This window comes from Cebidichthys violaceus, unplaced genomic scaffold, assembly GCF_023349555.1.
Source record: "Cebidichthys violaceus isolate CVI_PGR_0920_01 unplaced genomic scaffold, fCebVio1.0.p SCAF_1, whole genome shotgun sequence".
Taxonomy (NCBI): domain Eukaryota; kingdom Metazoa; phylum Chordata; class Actinopteri; order Perciformes; family Stichaeidae; genus Cebidichthys; species Cebidichthys violaceus.
Window position 1 is genome coordinate 14,664,845 of NW_027176262.1, and position 18,528 is coordinate 14,683,372.

At 42.1% G+C, this 18,528-nt stretch overlaps 1 protein-coding gene across 1 annotated transcript; it reads right to left on the minus strand.

Moving 5' to 3' along the window:
- Positions 1 to 8,576: 8,576 nt before the first annotated feature.
- Positions 8,577 to 12,581, minus strand: LOC137891970 (extracellular calcium-sensing receptor-like). The gene is made up of 10 exons (XM_068736881.1): positions 12,310 to 12,581; positions 11,827 to 12,130; positions 11,586 to 11,672; positions 11,288 to 11,395; positions 10,981 to 11,156; positions 10,343 to 10,820; positions 9,930 to 10,160; positions 9,711 to 9,813; positions 9,097 to 9,569; positions 8,577 to 9,017 (listed from the first exon to the last, which is right to left on the minus strand). The coding sequence occupies exons 1-10, from the start codon at positions 12,579 to 12,581 to the stop codon at positions 8,577 to 8,579; spliced, it is 2,673 nt and encodes an 890-aa protein (XP_068592982.1).
- Between the last annotated feature and the right edge of the window lie 5,947 nt (positions 12,582 to 18,528).

The following is an 18,528-nucleotide window of genomic DNA, read 5'->3' on the forward strand; positions in this document are numbered from 1 at the left end:
CTAAACCATGCAGAAGCTTTAAGAATCTTTTGACATTTTGAAAAATTGGCTTATTCTTCCCAAGATTTAGATACGATTGATACCACTTTAATGTCTGTAGGATGAATATGAAGCTACTTCTAGATAAATTTAACTCACTGGATGTAAACTTGAGGGATTTGCATAATCTATACTAAAAACAGTGGAAGTGTAAAAATGCCAAGGGTTTTTACTCAGGACACTTTCTTGGCTGGAAGCTGTGACTTTAGGAGTAAAACTGCAACTTGTCATTTTTACACCTTGTGCAGAGTAAAGAAATGAGATATATTATGTTAATTGGTGAGATTAAGAGGTGCTTGGGGAAGGATTTTGTTACATTGGGACAGAGACAGGCTGGCTGTTTTCAGTCGTTCATATTTCCCAAAATATCAAACCTTTAAAGGCTAGAGAGAGAGCAGAGGAGAGAAGATGAGATGAGAGGAGTAGTAATTACTGGAGAGACTTGAAGAACCAATAAAGACTGAAGGAGGAGAGCAGAGGAAGAGAGAGATCAGCTGGTCTAGAAAGTGGAGAGCACAGGAAGAATGAGAGAACAGGAGTGAACGGAGAAGAGAGGGGCACTCATAGTGTAATTGGATGAGCACTTGTCATTGACAGTGCCTGCTCCTGAAAATGACAGCTCTCTTTTTCTCACTGTAACCCATCTCATCTTTTATAGGCCAGTCTAATTCATCCATCCTGCCAATTGTACATCTCAGCATGCTTGCATATAACCTATCATTAGTATGGTGATGTTCGAGAGGTATGGGGTAAAATTGATTGGATGATTACATGGAATTACCCAATCTCTGTTATCACTGAAAAGTGTGATTGTTGATGACAATCAAATATAATATATGGTACGATATATGGTACAATCTGACAAAATGGTAAATGGACTGGATTTATGTGCACTTAACAATTTGCCTCTCATTCTCACATTTACACACAGATGGTGATAGAGTTGCCATGAAGGCGCTGGTCTGCCCATCGGGAGTAACTTGGGGTCTGCGGAGAGGAGAAGCCGGGGATCAAACCCCCAACCTTGCGATTAACAAGGCTGTTGTTAATATCAAAAGTTACAGCATTTGATATTGAGATAAGAGAAAGTGCGTACAATTGCATCATCTATTTGGAAACTGCTTTCCACGGTGAATGAACACACCTGGGTTTTGCTCCTTTACTGTGTTAGCTTGCGGGACTCTCACTCTCCCTGCAATAACAAACTAATTTCCTCCTTCCACTAGGACAAAGTCTGTTTCCCCTCCCGTGTGGCAGTGATTTCTGTATATCAAATGCTTCGTCCTCCTCTTCCTTCCTTTGGATCTACATGAAATAGCCCGCAGCCACTGCTGGTCAAAGTAGGCACCCATACCTGTTATCAAGTTCTGGTATGAGTTTGTGTTTTGAGCAAACAGAACCACTTAATTTGTTGAACAACTGTTAGATTTTGCTCGGTTGCATCAACAACAAAAACAAAAAGAGCATTGGCTATAAAGGTAACAATTTCTCTCATTAGGATACTGTGTTTTTCTGGCTTCTTTTATCTGGCTGTATTCATAATGTTTATAATGATAATAATAAAAACAACAACAATAATAATAATAGTAACAGTAATAATGATTGATTAATAATGATGATTTTCATAGTGTCACAACTTCAGCCAGGCTTTAGTTTTTCATTTGTCTGTCTCCTGTTTTGCCACACTAACTCTCATGTCATTTCAGAATCTGCCACTCCCCCCCGCTCTGCACTAATTGCTGATTTCATTTCACCTGGCCTGCCCCACCTCCATACTCACCTGCTCCTCATCAGCAATCAGCCCCTCAGTGTATATGTACCGGCCCATTTCCCTCAGTTCTCTGCCAGATTGTCTAGTGTGTTTCCCTTGCTATCCAGCAACCTGTCATTCCGATTCTGATCCTGATTATCCGTGTATTGACCTGCCTTTTTGGACTTTGGACCTTCTCTTTTGCCTGCTCCCACTGGATTTGTTTGCCACGCGGGTTACTACCTGGTTTGACATCTGCTGGTTATTAAACCCGGTTTCTACACCTGAACTGTTTTCTGTGTCGTGCTATTGGGTTCTTGTCTGTCGTTTTGTGATACCTGACACATAGCACCTTTCATACAAGAAATGCAGCACAAAAAGTTTTACCATATGAAGATGGACATAGAATGAACATTGAAAAAAACCTTCAATGGAGGAAATTAGAGTTTTATTAAATCTTAACTTGAAGGTTTGACGTTTTCTGCTCCATAGATATTTGATACCTAGGTGTCTAAAGCCCGGGCTGTGCTGCTATCTTCCAAGTGATGTGTATCTGTGCTCTGCTCCTCTGCTACCTCCCTGGGATTATCCAGGGGTTTATGGAGGGGAGCCCTGCAAGCTGATGGTAAAGTCTATTCCACATAGCGCTTATCAGGCAATAGATATAGTGACTGGGGCTCTGTTCCCTGTTCATGTGAAGGCACCTCAGCGTGAGTTGGATTTTCGGAGTGAAAAGGTTATTAATGCAGCTGAAATGTAAGATTTTGAAGAATAACACATTTTCTTTTCTTGTTTAGCTGAACTAAGTCTATAGACTCTGTCATCATATGTCTTGGTTTCAGATCTTTCTTGCTATCATTTTCCTGTGACTCACCTGCTACACTTAAACCAGGGAGCTTATCGCTGGCTTCAGGCCATGATCTTCTCAGTGGAGGAAATTAACAATAACCCAGACCTCCTGCCCAACTTCACCCTTGGCTATCTGGCAGCTGATGCTTGCCTAGCAGAGAGCACCACTCTGGACAGAAAGCTCATTTGGCAAACTCAGAATGTGGATTTGTCCCTACAGTGCCAGTTATGTTTGCGATGCACTCACTTCAGCCTCCATTGTTGTGTCAAACACGCTTGGGGTGTTTGATAAACCCATGGTGAGGATAACTGTGTTGCAAACATAATGAACATGATTCATGTTCATGTTAATTTTGTTGCAAAGTATCTTTCAATTTTGTATTACACTAACATATGTCTCTATTGTCTTCTTGAACATTTGTGTTTGGGTCTCACAGTTTTCCCTGTGTTCGTGTGGGTTTGTTATGCTTGCTGTTGTCGTCTTCCAAATTAATTATTTTACCCCTTTTCCACCAAGGGAGAAATTAGTATCAAAACAGCTACTTTTCAGGTTTCATTTTAATTGTTTGAACAAAAACATATTTGTTACTGATTAATGCTTTTCCCCTACTGCCTGTGAGGAAGGTTCATATTTAACTCTGGAGTCTGATAAGAATAGACTGGGACTTTTAACTCTAATGTAACATTGATACAAGGGTATAGCAACAGCTTCAGATTTAACTGTGAAAAACACATCTGCTTTCTCTGTCTCTGTTTTAGGATCACTGGAGTTTGTTTGGTGTCCTGTGCGGTTCCAACTCACACAGGCTACTTGTACCTCGAGAGCGTCAACGTTGAAGTCCCGCCCCAGGATCCCACGAAAATGTCCACTGCCAACATCTCTCCGCCAGGACCTCCCGCTAGCACGTGTTGACGCGGGACTTTGGTTGGGCTACAGCGGCAGCTTAAATGACAACCTGAAGGTGTTGTCGTCTAAGACAGCTATGCTGTTTGCACTGACTATGCTGTTTTGACCTTGGCCAAAAGACTGTGTGTGAACCACCCTGTTGGTCCAGCCCAGTTGCTTGCTCCACTGTGGTGACCGTAGCAGGGCTACTGTCATATCAAATCCCTCTTTTGTTCCCAAGGACTCTAGGAGTTCTTTCAGGTTGAGCATTATACAGCTGGGAGCTTTTTGTGTTCCAACTCTGCGGAGGACAGGGAGGCCTGATACATCAACATGTTTCCGTGCTCCTTGATGAAGTGGTGAGCGTAGTGTGCAGGCTATGGCTCTACCCTGTTCATTTGCGTACTACCTTCTTGGCAGTGCAGCCTAGGTTATAAAGAAGTAGGTGGGCTTCGGCGGCTAACCTTGAGCTGGTCAGGTTCAGTTCTTATGCCAATCTTCAGTGGGCAAATGTGTGCTTGTGAAAGGAGGAGAGCATTACACATGGAGTCGAGTAGAGAGCTCCACCTGCACTTATAGAACTAGGGTTACAATATTATAACCTTTGTTCTGGTTTAACTAAAACCAAACATTCTTATTCCTCAGCAGATGGATTTCCCTTCTTACAATAGCACCATGGGAATCATTCTCTCCATTGTCTAAACTGTTGCGGCAGCCCTGACAGCTGCCATATTTGCCACGTTCCTTTACTAGTGGCACACCTTTGGTGAAGTGTAGCACCGTCAGATGATGCCATATTACATTTCGGAGAGAATTACATTGTAGTTTCATCATGCTGAGAGAATAATTGTGTAATGATATTGCAGTCTCCTGATACATTAACATCAAAATTGAAAAAAAGAAAAGATATCCAACATCATGTTGTGCTTATCCTAGTATCCCCTTGTTTCAATATCTCTCAAAAGTATCTCTCTTCAAAAATTATGTTTTATTTTTCACACACCCATCCATATAAGGAAAGGGTCAATTATACAAATAGAGATTCAGTGTATTGTTCAAAGTACTTCGGGTTACTGATTTCTGTTTCCTAATACAATATCTACTTTTAGATACACCTAATTTTCATTATCTTTGTATTCGAAACAAATCTCCCTCACCATCTCCTGACCGGACTTTTTTTCCCCGGGTGCTAATCTCAGGGCTGTGTCTGACCCTGGCTCTTCCTCAGCTTGCAGAAAAGAACATATTGGACCACTGGGGACCCAAGGTCATTCTTGAATGTTCCATGGGCTCTATAGTTCTAGGCTGGCATGTTTCAGCCTCCCCCTGACCTTCCTAGCAAAGAAATTTACTGACGACTTTAATGCAGCCAAAAAAATCAACTTCAGCATGCTGATCTTCTGTGGCCTCTCTGTTAGCCTACATAAGCTATCCTAGGAAATAGATTTTTGCCATCCTGGACTCAAATTATTTGCCTCAAAGTGTTATATTTTTCTTCTGAGGCCTGAGAGAACCACTAAAAAACACCTGATGGTTTTTAGAGGGAAATACAGAGGACTCATGGTCAGTAGATGAAGGCATAAAAGACTTCAAATAAAATAAAAACTGAATTTCATAGAAGTATTGACTTTTGAAAACTATATGGTGTCCATCATGACACATGCGACAACAACAGCACCAAAAGAAAGAACGAAGCAATGAATAAATACATATTCTTCACATTAATAATATTCAATGTTATTTGTATTCAAATATTGTCACTTTTCTTCTGTGCTCATGTTATCTGTAGTGTACATAGTTTAATCTAAGCTATTGAATGTTACTAAATGTACTGTAGCAAAATATCTGCATATGTATTTCTGCCTAAATAGAAATGATATTTCATCAGCTGCTAGAGCTACTATTATCACCAGTTGCTGTGGTACCACCCTGATGGTCCATCATAAACATTCACTCATCAGTGTGTTGCACACTGATAATTGTTTGCTCTCACAGATATTATTCAGTGTGAAAATACTCTGCATTGCTGTCTCTCAATTGCATTCTGTCAACGCATTTCTTATCTGTCCTCCCATTTGGACATGGATCTGGCGCCTAATTAGATAATCATAGTGACTCATACTATATTAAAAAAAAGCCGTCATCACCACCGTTACTTCAATTTCGGGGGGATTTTGAGACCTTCACATTATTTGCTGCCCTATATAATGTAAACTGCCACATGGGGCCCAGTAAATGGTGCTATTGTGGGAGAGACCATTAGTTTTGGCTCCAGTTTCTATGGTGTCCATCTCTTCTGTGATACCGGCTTTCACTGCATAATAGGTGAAAGAAAGTTGGAGAAAAAGCTACCTGAAAAGAGTGGGTTTCAAAAAGGAAAATTGACAGAAAGCCAGGATTATGATGAAAGAGACGCCTTCATCATGAAAAGAGATTTTAGGTCATGGTGCATCTGTGCAAGACATGATTCAATCACTCTACTCTGTACCCTTATATAATGATTATGCAAAGTCACTGATATATACACTTATCTCCACCATCTGTGTTTGAATATGTGTGTCGATGGGTGAATGAGAGGCAAATTTAAAAACTCTTTCTCTGGGGACTTAGAAAGGTGTTACATAAAAATGCAGTACATTTAAATCAACATCCAGTTAATTGTATTTTGCATAATGTTGGTATGGGTTTAGTTATGAATATCCAGGCAAGATATGCGACATCTCTGTACCTTTGCCAGTTAGTTTGAAAACTTACAAAAGTGGTGCTCGTCAGATTAAAACTGACACGTAATGTTAATTGCTGCATTGTGATTTGCCTCCTGAATTGCTGGTGTTAGTTGCAAACACTTCAAAATTAGGTGGGAGGATAAGTCTCAAGCAGTATAATTGTCAAGTACAAGTCAAGAGGAGGGTCAATAGCTTTAACTGAAAAGGCACTTGACAGAACATTTGCTTAACAACCCTACAAATTCCTTCCTCAAAACAGGCAAATTAGGCAGACAGAAATTACTCTTTTGACTTGTTCGAAACAAAGCAAACATCAGATGCTGCACCAAAATAATATTTAAGGTGTTTGCTCTTTTATCCATCCCTTTGTCTTTAGCTCAGTCATTACTAACACTTTGCTTCATCCTAAGACATCACAACTTCATTTTCATAAGACATTATTTTTTTATAACTCCTCTGTCTTTGATGAGGTAAGCCCAAATGTGTCCAAACATCTGGTCAGCATTCGGCCCATTACAAAAACTCACTGATGACAAGATTGAGCAAATAGCTGCATGTAAGCACTGTAGTCATGTCCTTATTACATCTTTCAGTCTCCCTCCTGTAATTACATCTCCGCTGCCAGCAATATATGTCATTATGTTTGGAGTTATCTTTACCAGTATATCGAAAATGGATTTCAATGAATTCTGGACTTATTCTCTACACTCACTCACTCTTTTAATATTTTTTTACAGCCATGCACACTTCCATTTTACATCTGTGTGCCTGTAATTTGATGGGCCGTTCATTTTATTGAATAATTACCATAAGACATACAGGGGTTTTTTTCATTCAAATGATCTCACCCTCAAATAGTGATGGTCTATTCTGATTTCCCTAATTAAATCAAGCTTGCTACTATCTGAAGGATCACTCTTTGAAATGAAACAAGAGACTATCTTGTGATGGGATGCGATGCCAAATCAGGCCAGGGGCTGTAGTGGGTGGAGCAATGGTCCCTTTCCAACTTTCAACCTCCCTACTTCCAGAGCCCTTGCTTGATCAAACCCATCTTCTAATTCGGCCTTCATTTTGATCTCAACTACATACCTGATTCACAACTGCATCCTACACAGTTATGACCCTTTCGTGTTGACAAAATCTGTCCATGGACAGACATAAACACCTGGCAAAGTACTCAAAACCACTTTTGTTGTAGTCACTGCTACAGTAAGTATCTCCAGGACCACATTTCGCCATCACAACACCCAAAGAGACTCATAAGGAAACACAATACCAGCAGCCACACGCTGTAGTCATCCGTAACAAAGAAGGACCACTGTCTCATATTGAAATGTATGATGCATTATAGAGAAGAAAATACAAAGGGTAAGAAGAGTAACAACTGTAAATACATGAAAATCAAGTAATACAGTGTCAATAAAATACTGCTGTCCATCTGCCCCGACAAACACCTTTTTGACTCCAGCAGACAGAGGCCGTACATCTCTCCATCTTCCAATTTGTCTGCCTTGAGAGGAACAGATCAATTAGTGGTGGATAATCAATGTTAGCCTGAGAGCAGCTGTGGAGAGCCGGAAAAATGTCTGACGTTTTAGTTTGTTATTGTAGGGAAGAGCCAAGCGTGATGTTTATATGTAAAGGCCTCCAGAGTATGAGGGTTTAAATTAACCATTGATGGCTGGGATTTCCACAGAGCATACCTTAGAGACCCTGGGCCTCATCATTCTATCTCAGGTCAAATCCGCATGGACACTGTTGCCAAATCCCATTCAGATCCAGCAATAAGATGTCCTTCACATTTCTATGGAGAACATAAAAGAAGTGTCATGTAGTTGGAAAAATAAAACATTTGTAAACTGTTGGCAGTCTTGAATTGCAGGATGTTAAAGACTATTGGGGCCTTCATATTATAACATCACCTCATTATGATAATGCACTTTTATATGTTTTTTATATTGTTTCAATGATTATACCATCTGTTTTTATTTCTACATCACTGACCAAAGTGATTCATAATTCATAAAGTTAAGGAAGATCTTAAACTAGGGGTAAGAATTTCCATAATAGTAGCAACAATGGTACACAGGAAAATGTACAAAGACCTGTGGTGAATGTTATTGGCATGGATAAAGGTGGGCCATGAAGAATAACAGAAGGCGGCATTAACAACACACTACTACCATCTAGTGGTAGAATGTAACTGTTCATATTCAAGGACTAGATGCTTATAAACGTTGTCTCTATATACATATATTTTATTCATCAGAGAAAAAGCTAGTAAAAGAAGTACATGAAATGTGCATGAAATAAAGATGATCTCCTAAAATTTGTCAGTGGCAGCTTTTGACATCAAGTGTTTCCATGTGTTCTTTTCTGGCCTTAGAAGGATTATGTAGCACTTTGGTGCAAAGATGCAACCCAACAGTCCATAACTGGAGGCCAAGATAGCAAACACCTCAGTGGCCGTGGAGTACTTCCCGGGAGAGCTGATGTAAGCAGGAACAAAGGCTATCCACACTGCACAAAAAATGAGCATGCTGAAGGTGATGAGTCTGGCCTCGTTGAAGTTGTCCGGTAGTTTCCTTGCCAGGAAGGCCAAGACAAGGCAGAGGCAGGCCAGCAGGCCAATGTAACCCAGGACGAGAGCGAATGCTACAGGTGAACCTTCGTCACACAAGAGAATGACAAGAATGCTCTTACGTGGCATCAGTTGGTGTGGAGTGGGGGGAGCAACAACCAGCCACACTGTGCAGATTATTACCTGCATAAAAAAAAGTGTCTTATTCAGAAATGTTAGAAAATGCCCCACTCAAGGTGCATAATGAGTCAGAAATCCTTACCTGGATCAGTGTACAAAAGGTAATGATTACCTTTTGTTGTGCAGGCCCAAACCATTTAATTACATTCTTGCCTGGAAGTGTGGCCTTGAAGGCCATTAGCACCACTATAGTTTTTCCCAGAACACAAGAGATACAGAGGACAAAGGTGATTCCAAATGCTGTGTGTCGCAGCATGCAGGACCACTCAGTGGGCCGGCCTATGAAGGTCAGAGAACACAGGAAACACAGAGTCAATGAGAAGAGCAGCAGGAAGCTCAGCTCAGAGTTGTTGGCCCTGACAATGGGGGTGGCTCTGTGACAAGAGAATATGAAGGCCACAACACAAGTGCAGAAGGAGCCAAAGAGGGAAATAGCCATCATGATGATGCCCATGGTGCTGCTATAGGAGAGGAACTCCACCTGTTTGGGGATACAGGCTGTTCTCTCAGTATTGGACCAGAACTCTGGCAGGCAGCGCACACACTCTATGGCATCTAGAGGAAAGGAAAGAAGACTTTAGTTGTTATAATGTGGTTTTACCACTGTACATTTTTTACTACTGCAACTGCATGCTAAATTCTCTAACACAATGTAGACAAGTAGCATTTCCTCACCAGTCTGATTGCTAATCTCGCCAGCTGTGCAAATCACACAATCATGGCAGCAGATAGGGAAGTTGGGTCTGATTGCCTTCCGGGTACCTGGGGGACAAAGCCTGCTGCATACTGACAGGGGAATCTAGGCAAACGTGGGAACATACACTACACTGATCACAACACAGTCACATCATAAAAAATATTATTGAACAAAATAATAACAAAAATAACTTTATTTTATTCTATTGAGATACTAACTTTGGTTTGGTTGCCATTCCATACAATTATATGTTCCTGGATCTGGAGTTTTTGCTTTCCACCTGTGGTCGTCTCATCAAATTTGCCAATAGTGACAAAGTCCATTTCTCCATCTGGTCTCAGCTGCCAGTTCACCAGGTCATACATGGCTGCAGGGTCACCATTCTCATCAAACTTGATTTCATCGCCAAAGAAGTTCAAGTATTCCACAAGTTTTATGTAATGAAGTAACTATGGGAATAAAGTGCATATCATTGTACTTTATTTGTTTAACAATATATATATATATATATATATATATATATATATATATATATATATATATATATATATATATATATATATAATAATATTTTAGCATCACTGTAACTTTTGTTTATCTGGAGTGAATTAGGGAACATGTGGGACTGTACCTGCCATGGCTGTATATTGTCTACATCTGGACAGGCCTGTTGAGGAAATGGCCCGTTTCCTTTCACACAGCTTCTCATCGCCTTAAGTGCATGAGCAATGGTATACACAGCTTTATGGACATTGTAGGAAATCCTTAGTTGTGATACATCTGAATAGATATTCGTCACACTCCCCAGCTCTTCTGCTCCGGAGCATGGAGGTTTACCCTCAACATTATGTTCCTGACCTTCAGCCTGCACACCTAGGCTGCATTGAAACATCTCTTCCCAGAAGGGTATCAGGAAGGGATCTGCAGGGGCATCTGGGCTTGAGGGATGCAGGTGAAGCAGAAAGTCTTGCAATCCAGGGATGTGTGCTCGCCGAATGGCAAATCCCATAGAACCCTGGAGAATGTGGTGGTGCTTTTTGGGGGTGGAGAGGACAGCAGCCGTGCTCCAAGCCTCACTGGCCAGCCACTGTATCCCAGTGAGCTCCTCTCTAAATTAAAGTGATATGGCGATGGCATTTTTTGCAATGATAAACATATTAGACATTCAAACTCAATAAACCTGTATTTGTAAAAAGTCAACAAAACAAAAAGTTGATAGTGAATTTGTATCATATTTTAAATACTATTGTGGTGTTGAAGATTCTAAACAAATCATGCCTGAGAGCTTCGGCAAATAATGCGGCTGCATCTTGTTCCACAGCGAACACTAGAATCACTCGAGCCCCAGAGGAGCGGATCTTGGAAACTATTGATGCAATTGTGGTCTGTGCTCGGTTCTTAGGGATGACCTCATGAAGGGCAATGCAAGCACCCAATTTTCTAACCTATGAACAACAGGAGGGATGCATGACAACTTCATTTTAAGTTCACAATATTTTGAATAAGTTACACAATGAAAATTATTTAATGGGTATTTATTTTTGTTAAATTATTCATTTCTGGGTGTGTGACTCACCTCATTGGCAAATATGTTTGCCCCACCAAGGCCATAGGCATCGTCCCCTGCTATCACACCCACCCAAGTCCAGCCAAAATGCTTGACAAGTTGTACTAATGCATCTACCTAGTGATAGAAAGAGGAAAAGGAGGAGAGACACGACGAGACAGAGAGAGAGAGAGAGAGAGAGAGAGAGAGAGAGAGAGAGAGAGAGAGAGAGAGAGAGAGAGAGAGAAGATTTAAATTCCAGAGATGAAAATATGGACTTACTTTGTTTTGTATAGAGGTTACATTGTGAGTGCCTGCTGCCTCTAACCTGAAAGAAGTCACTGGGCATAGTCCTTAAAAAAGCAGGAAACTCATTTTTGTCACTTAGACAAGCACAGCTGGAGAAATAACTAACCTGAAAGAAAGAATACAATTTACAATGTCCAACATTAAAACATTATTCAATCAGTTGGTAGGACTTAACTCATCGTACCCAAATGGTAAAGCCACTATGAATTTGAGACTATTGACCCTCCCCAGTAGTGGTAACAAGAAAAAAGGCAAAACACCTGTGGCACATGGAAGACTCCTAGGAAACGGGCCACGACGAGAGACTGAGTAGAGCCTCCGTCTCCTATCACTGCTGGTACTGTCTCATGACAGGTGCCTTTACTCTGAGTTTCTCCTTCGACCCCTGAACTCTTCTCACTCCCCACTAACTCCATGGCAGCCTTCAGTGCCTGATGGGGTGTACTGCACGAATCATAGATCCTATAGCCCAGTGTGATGTTGGGAAGGAGTTTGCCATCTCTGTTGATCTCCTCTATGGCAAAGATCATAGTTTGCATCCAACGGAAAGTCCGGAAGTTAAATCTGGAAGAATAGAGAGAACGCAATCTTAGTTTTCAACACAATTATGATTGTGAAGTTCAGTAAAAAATACTTTATTTTACTCAACATAGTTTAAAAAACATTGCCACACAGAACTATAGAAGAAATACAATGAAGAGAAAATGTGCAGCTACAGCAAGACTAGCTGAAAAACAGCTCACCTGGTGCACTGTTCAGGAGGTGGTGAAGAGGTGAAGGGCAGAGTGGGCTCCACCACCATGTCATGAAGGGAGAAGAGTCCCCCCAAGATGATGTCCCCCTTTTTCTCCAGCACAGGCAGGGCCATAGACCCTGGGATAAGTTTGCATTGTTGGCTCTGGTCTTGGTTGGAGTTGAAGGGAAAAATCACACACCATAGGAGACTCAAAAGCACAGGCTTTGTCCTTCTCTTGGAAAGATTGAACTCGAGCGATCTCATCCCAGAAAATGTCATCCTTTCTTTAAGCTATCACCACACACCATTGATAGCCAATATCTATATCAGTTCAACTAACACCTTTAGATAACACAAACAGTGAATACTGAACCAAATAAGCACTTAGTAAGCTGACAAAGCCTCAAACAATTTGTCATTGGTCAGTAAGGAACAAGTGCTACTACACAGAAAATTATACATTATGTCTCCTTTCAGATCCTTTCAAATTATCTACAAAAATGTGGAAGTGTAAAATGTCTTGTTGAGTCAGGTAGAAAAATCTTATTTTCTTTTTTTCTTTAACTCAATCCATTTAGTAGAAAAAAAAAAATACTATCATCAACCTAAGCCTGTATATTCAAGGTTATGTTCATCAAACAGCTCCAGTGCTACATCTTCACTCCACAGATAAGCAATCCAATCTTAAGTTTTAAGTGGGAGATGCTGCCCTGTAGCCTATATATGCTACCTGCCTAATATCACAACTGTCAAATTGACCGAATTTCCCCTGGGCCTCTGGTCACTGGAAAAAGAGCCCCCAGTTTGTAAGTAACAACAACAACAAGGAACTGGAATGAGCACTTGACCATAATGAGCGGAGAAAGACATGAGCGGTGTCATGTCACGATGGCATGCCTGACTAGGCCTTACTCATCCTTCAATGATGTGAAAAGGCAGGCGGTAGGCCCATGTCACAAGGGGCTGCTGATCTAAGTTGCATGCCTTTCAAACACATAAGACACAGAAACATACTTGATGCACAGTGAACTGAGTGAGAGGAAAACTTCAAAGTAGTATCAAAACCTAATAAGAATTGTTCATTCTGATAGACAGAAAGAGGTGGGTAATGAAATGCATTATTGTTTTAACCCTTAAACATATTGTTTTGAATATTCAAAACAATATGTTTAGCTACAATAATAGTGTCAGCTACAGTACATACGGTGCAGCAGTTTTTACAAACATTCTGTCCTTTTTTTCTACTTTTACTTATTTTTCCGTAACAAATATCCTTCCTTAGGGTTAAACAGGTATGGTGAAATGAATTCAATGAGGCATTAGTGTGTTGTGCATATCATTAGGCGGACAAACCCTGCAGGCTACAAAACAGAGCACCACTCAGTGTGTAGCAAAGACAATTTTACATGCCGTATGTTATGCTGCCTCAGGTCATATACTGTAGGTTTCCTTATTGATTTAATATGTCCCTTTGTGAAGCTCAGAGGAAGGACAGAGGTGCCCCAAGACAGAATGCTCAGCATTATGATACAGTTGTTTCCTTTTCTTGTAAGTAATATTTTAGACTTGGGTCTATCCTCTCAAGGGAAAGGGATCAGCCTTATTGTTTCTGAAAACAAGCTGATTAGAAGTGAACAAAGGGCACTGTAATTGTATCAGTTGTCCTCAGAGGGAGATTCAAGATAATTAAAACCCCTGAGTATTGGACGTTTCACTGTATTCTGTTAAGACGTTGAATATGCAGTCTTGCAAAAGACAGAAATACAGATTTAAAGAAAACAACAAAAAAAGGCAGAAACACAATCATATTTTCATAGCGTTGAAAACAACAGAAAGATACAAACATTTTGCAGCAAGTCAACTAGAGAAATATGATGAGTATGTTGGGTTAAAGCAGAGGTTAATTAGCTATATACAGGGAGGGCTGTGGCTCAGAGGTAGAGTGGGTTGTCTTCTAATCGGGAGATTGTCAGTTCATTCTCTGGCTTCAACAGTCCTCATGTTGATGTGTCCTTGAACAAGACACTAAACCCCAAAATGCCCCTGATCTAAACCTCAGTGTGACTGTGCGTGAATGTGCATTACTTTAGATCTTGATGGACAGGAGGCATTTAGAATATTAATGGGTGTCAATGGCTGAATGCTGGCCTGTTGACATGTAGTGTACAGTGCTTTAGTGTTCCGAAGACTAGAAAAGTGCTATATGTGTAAGTCAATTTATCATGGACAATGATTGGAAGGAAATGAAGACAGACAGATAGACCGACAATAAGCAGAAAGGAAGATGAGAAATAAATTGGGATGGGTGCAGACAAATTGAGGGGATAGAAGACAGAATAAGGAGTAAATTAAAAACTGTTTGTCAATCAAAATATTCAAGGGTTGGATTTGAAAGAAGTAACTGTCAAGTCTGCTAAATTTTGATTTGATTTGAAAATGTGTGTAAAACCCAACAGCTAACACGATTTTGCTAGGTACATGTTCTGCTTTGATGAAAAAAAGATTTCCAAAATGTTCTTAATGAAAGAATTGTTAAAATTGTAATGTTTTGAGTCTGAAACATTTTCACACTTGCACTTGGGGTGAGGCTTGACAAATGGAATCTAGTCAGGTTCAAAGTTTGCTGCTTGGAGTCATGGCCAGAAGGGCTTCTGTGACTGTTGTGGCGGCCACTAAAGTACCCACTAGTCAGTGCACACGTGTGGTCGAAACATTTATGGCTTGATGGGCCCAGGTGACTCAGCAGATAGGTATCAGGAAACCAGAAAGGCTGCAGCTTCCGTGGTGGCTGATTTAAAAACTTGACGATTTGAGAAGGAGGTCAATAGACAAACAAATAAATAAACCAACAATCAGACAAAAAATATTATTGGATGGTCAAAGGAACACTTTGAAACACACTTCTCCTTGGAAAAGGCAAAGCTGGAAGGTAGAGAAACCTTTTCCATTTCTTTGGTAGAGGTTACTGAGGTGGTCATGATGGTCACAAAGCTTCACAATGGCAAGACGCTGAGGATGATCGAGAATCACCCTGAGATGATGAAGGCTCTGGACATTGTGGGGTTGTCTCGGTTGACTTCACTGTCGGGATAGCAGTAAGGGACATTCCCAGTACACAAGTACAATCCATTTATTGTTGAACATCAAATCTTTAATTTTGGCAGATTTGAGTAGACGTGTGATGTCACTGTCTTGCCATCATTGGTGAAATATGAGCCAAATGAATAGAGTGGACCACATGCAGTGCAGAAAGACTGTGTCTTACAGTGCACTGCAGTATATGACGAGCACTTGCTTGCTTGCTCCTCAACCATAAGGAATATATGAAAATTGTTAGTTTCCTTTGAAAGAATAAGGAATATAAATCCATGGTATGGAATCCTATTTCTATTACCATTACAGGGTTAATTGAGATTCAATAAAGGAGAATTGTATATAGTCTTGATTTCAAAGGCAATATTAGCATTATAACCAAGGATGACAATGCAGCTAAATGTATTATCCTACTATTGGGACTGTAAATTACATTTACATTACATTACAGTCATTTAGCAGATGCTTTTATCCAAAGCGACTTACAATAAGTGCATCAACATTGGTAATCAAAAGAACTACTAGTCACCAGAAGTCATAAGTACATTTCCTTTTCCAAACAAGCATCTAAGAGCATGAAGCAGAGCATAACTCAGAGCCAAAGTACAGTGCAGAAACAAGAAAAACAGTTAGTGCTATAAGTAATACGAATACAATAAGTGCAACAAGCTAGTATGAAAACAATAAGTGCTAAGTGGAAGGCTCAGGGAAGCACTTCCTGAAGAGGTGGGTTTTCAGCCTGCGCCGAAAGATGGGCAGCGACTCCGCTGTCCTGACGTCAGTGGGAAGTTCATTCCACCACTGTTGGGCCAGGACAGAAAACAGTCGTCTCGTTAGTCAGGAAGGGACAAATCCTCCTGATGTTGTAGAGCAGGAATCTGCAGGAGCGTGTAACGGATGAAATGTTTGCAGAGAATGACAGTTGGTCATCCAGGGTCACACCCAGGTTCCTCGCAGTCCGAGTTGGCGTCACCACGGTATCATCAATGGTGATGGACAGGTCCCGGTGCAGGCAACCCTTCCCCGGGAGGAACAGTAGCTCAGTTTTGTCTAGGTTGAGCTTGAGGTGGTGTGTCGTCATCCACTTCGAGATGTCAGCCAAACACGCAGCGATGCACGTCTCCACTTGGGTGTCACCGGGGGGAAATGACAAGACCAGCTGGGTGTCATCGGCATAACAATGGTAGGAGAAGTCATGCGATCGAATAACAGAACCCAGAGATGTTGTGTAGAGCGAGAAGAGAAGGGGGCCCAGAACTGACCCTTGCGGAACCCCCGTAGTCAGCATGCGTGGTTCCGACACGGCCCCCCTCCAGGTCACCTGGTAGGATCGACCCGTCAGGTAGGATGCAAACAGGGAGAGTGCAGAGCCTGAGACGCCCATTCCCTCGAGGGATGAGAGGAGGATTTGATGGTTCACAGTGTCAAACGCCGCAGACAAGTCCAGGAGAATCAGGACAGAGGAGAGAGAGTTAGCTCTGAGTCGGCGTGAAGCGACTCTGTCACCGCAAAGAGGGCCGTCTCTGTCGAGTGACCCACTTTGAACCTGGACTGGTGAGGGTCCAAAAAGCTGTTTTGGTGGAGATAGGAAGACAGTTGGTTAAAGACAGCACGTTCAAGTGTTTTGGATAGAAAGGGTAGAAGAGAAACCGGTCTGAAGTTCTTGACATCAGAGGGGTCAAGTGATGGTTTCTTCAGAAGGGGGGTGACTCTGGTGGCCTTGAAGGCCGTGGGAAAGCATCCTGAAACAAGAGATGTGTTGATGAGGTGGGTGAGGAAAGGAAAGAGTTCAGTCGCAATAGATTGAAGAAGAGGGGAAGGGATCGGGTCAAGGGAGCACGTGGTGGGGCGGTTAGACGTAACAAGGTTGAGGACCTCGTTAGGGGAGAGAGGAGCCAGAAAGGGTAAGATGGGGCGTGGAGATGGGAGGGAGAGCTGTGGGGGCAGGATTGGACAGGGAGAGAGGGGCTGAGAGAAGGAGGATCTGATATCGTTTACCTTCTTGTCAAAGAAGTTGGCGAAGTCATCAGGGAGAAGGGAGGAAGTAGGAGGAGGGGGTGGGGGTTGGAGGAGTGAAGTGAAAGTTTCAAAGAGTTTTTTAGGATTGGAAGCAGAGGTTAGGATTTTAGAGCGGAAGAACGCAGCTTTAGCAGTAGATAGAGAGGAGGAAAAAGTGGAAAGAAGAGCTTGGAAGTTAAGAAGGTCCTCCGGGAGTTTGCCTTTTCTCCATTTACGCTCAGCCTCTCTTAGGCTCCGTTTATCAGTACGCACTGAGTCCGACAGCCACGGGGCAGGTGGAGTTGGGCGTGCAGGCCTGGAGGTGAAGGGACAGAGTTTGTCCAAAGTAGAAGTTAGGGTGGAGAGGAGAAGATCAGTAGCAGTATCAGGGGATAGGAGAGAGAAGGATTCGGGGTCAGGGAGAGCAGAGGTGACAGAAGAGGAAAGATCAGCAGGGGAGAGGGAGCGGAGATGACTCTGGGTAGAAACCATGTGGGTAGGTGGAGGAAGTGATGGAGCAGAGGATAGGGAGAGGGAGTAGGACATGAAATAGTGGTCGGAGAGCTGGAGGGGAGTGACAGAGAGGTTAGCAGTAGAACAGTGCCTAGTGAAAATAAGATCCAGCTGGTTGCCGGCCTTGTGGGTAGGAGGAGAAGAAGAGTGGTAAAGGTCAAAGGAGGAGAGGAATAAAAGAAGAGGTTCAAGCTTATCGGTCTGGATGTTGAAGTCACCGAGCAGGATGAGAGCCGAGCCATCGTCATGGAAGTGCGAGACTAATGTGTCGAGCTCCTCCAGGAACTCACCAAGAGGCCCTGGTGGGCGATACACAACAGCAATGGTGAGCTTGACTGGATAAGTGACAGTAACAGCATGAAATTCGAAAGAGGACGGGGAGAACTGAGGAACAGAGACAAGAGAGTATTTCCATTTTGGGGAAATTAGCAGGCCAGTACCACCACCCTGCCTCGCAGCTCTGGGAGTGTGAGTGTTTACGGCTGCCGTTGGCACCATCATGTGTGTTAATTGTGTGGAATGCAAAGCAGGCTGTGGCATCCCATGCCAAGGATTGGATGCCGACGTCCCGCCCAGTTCCCGGAGGAGGAAGCGGATTGGTGGCTCCACTGAACGGCCAATC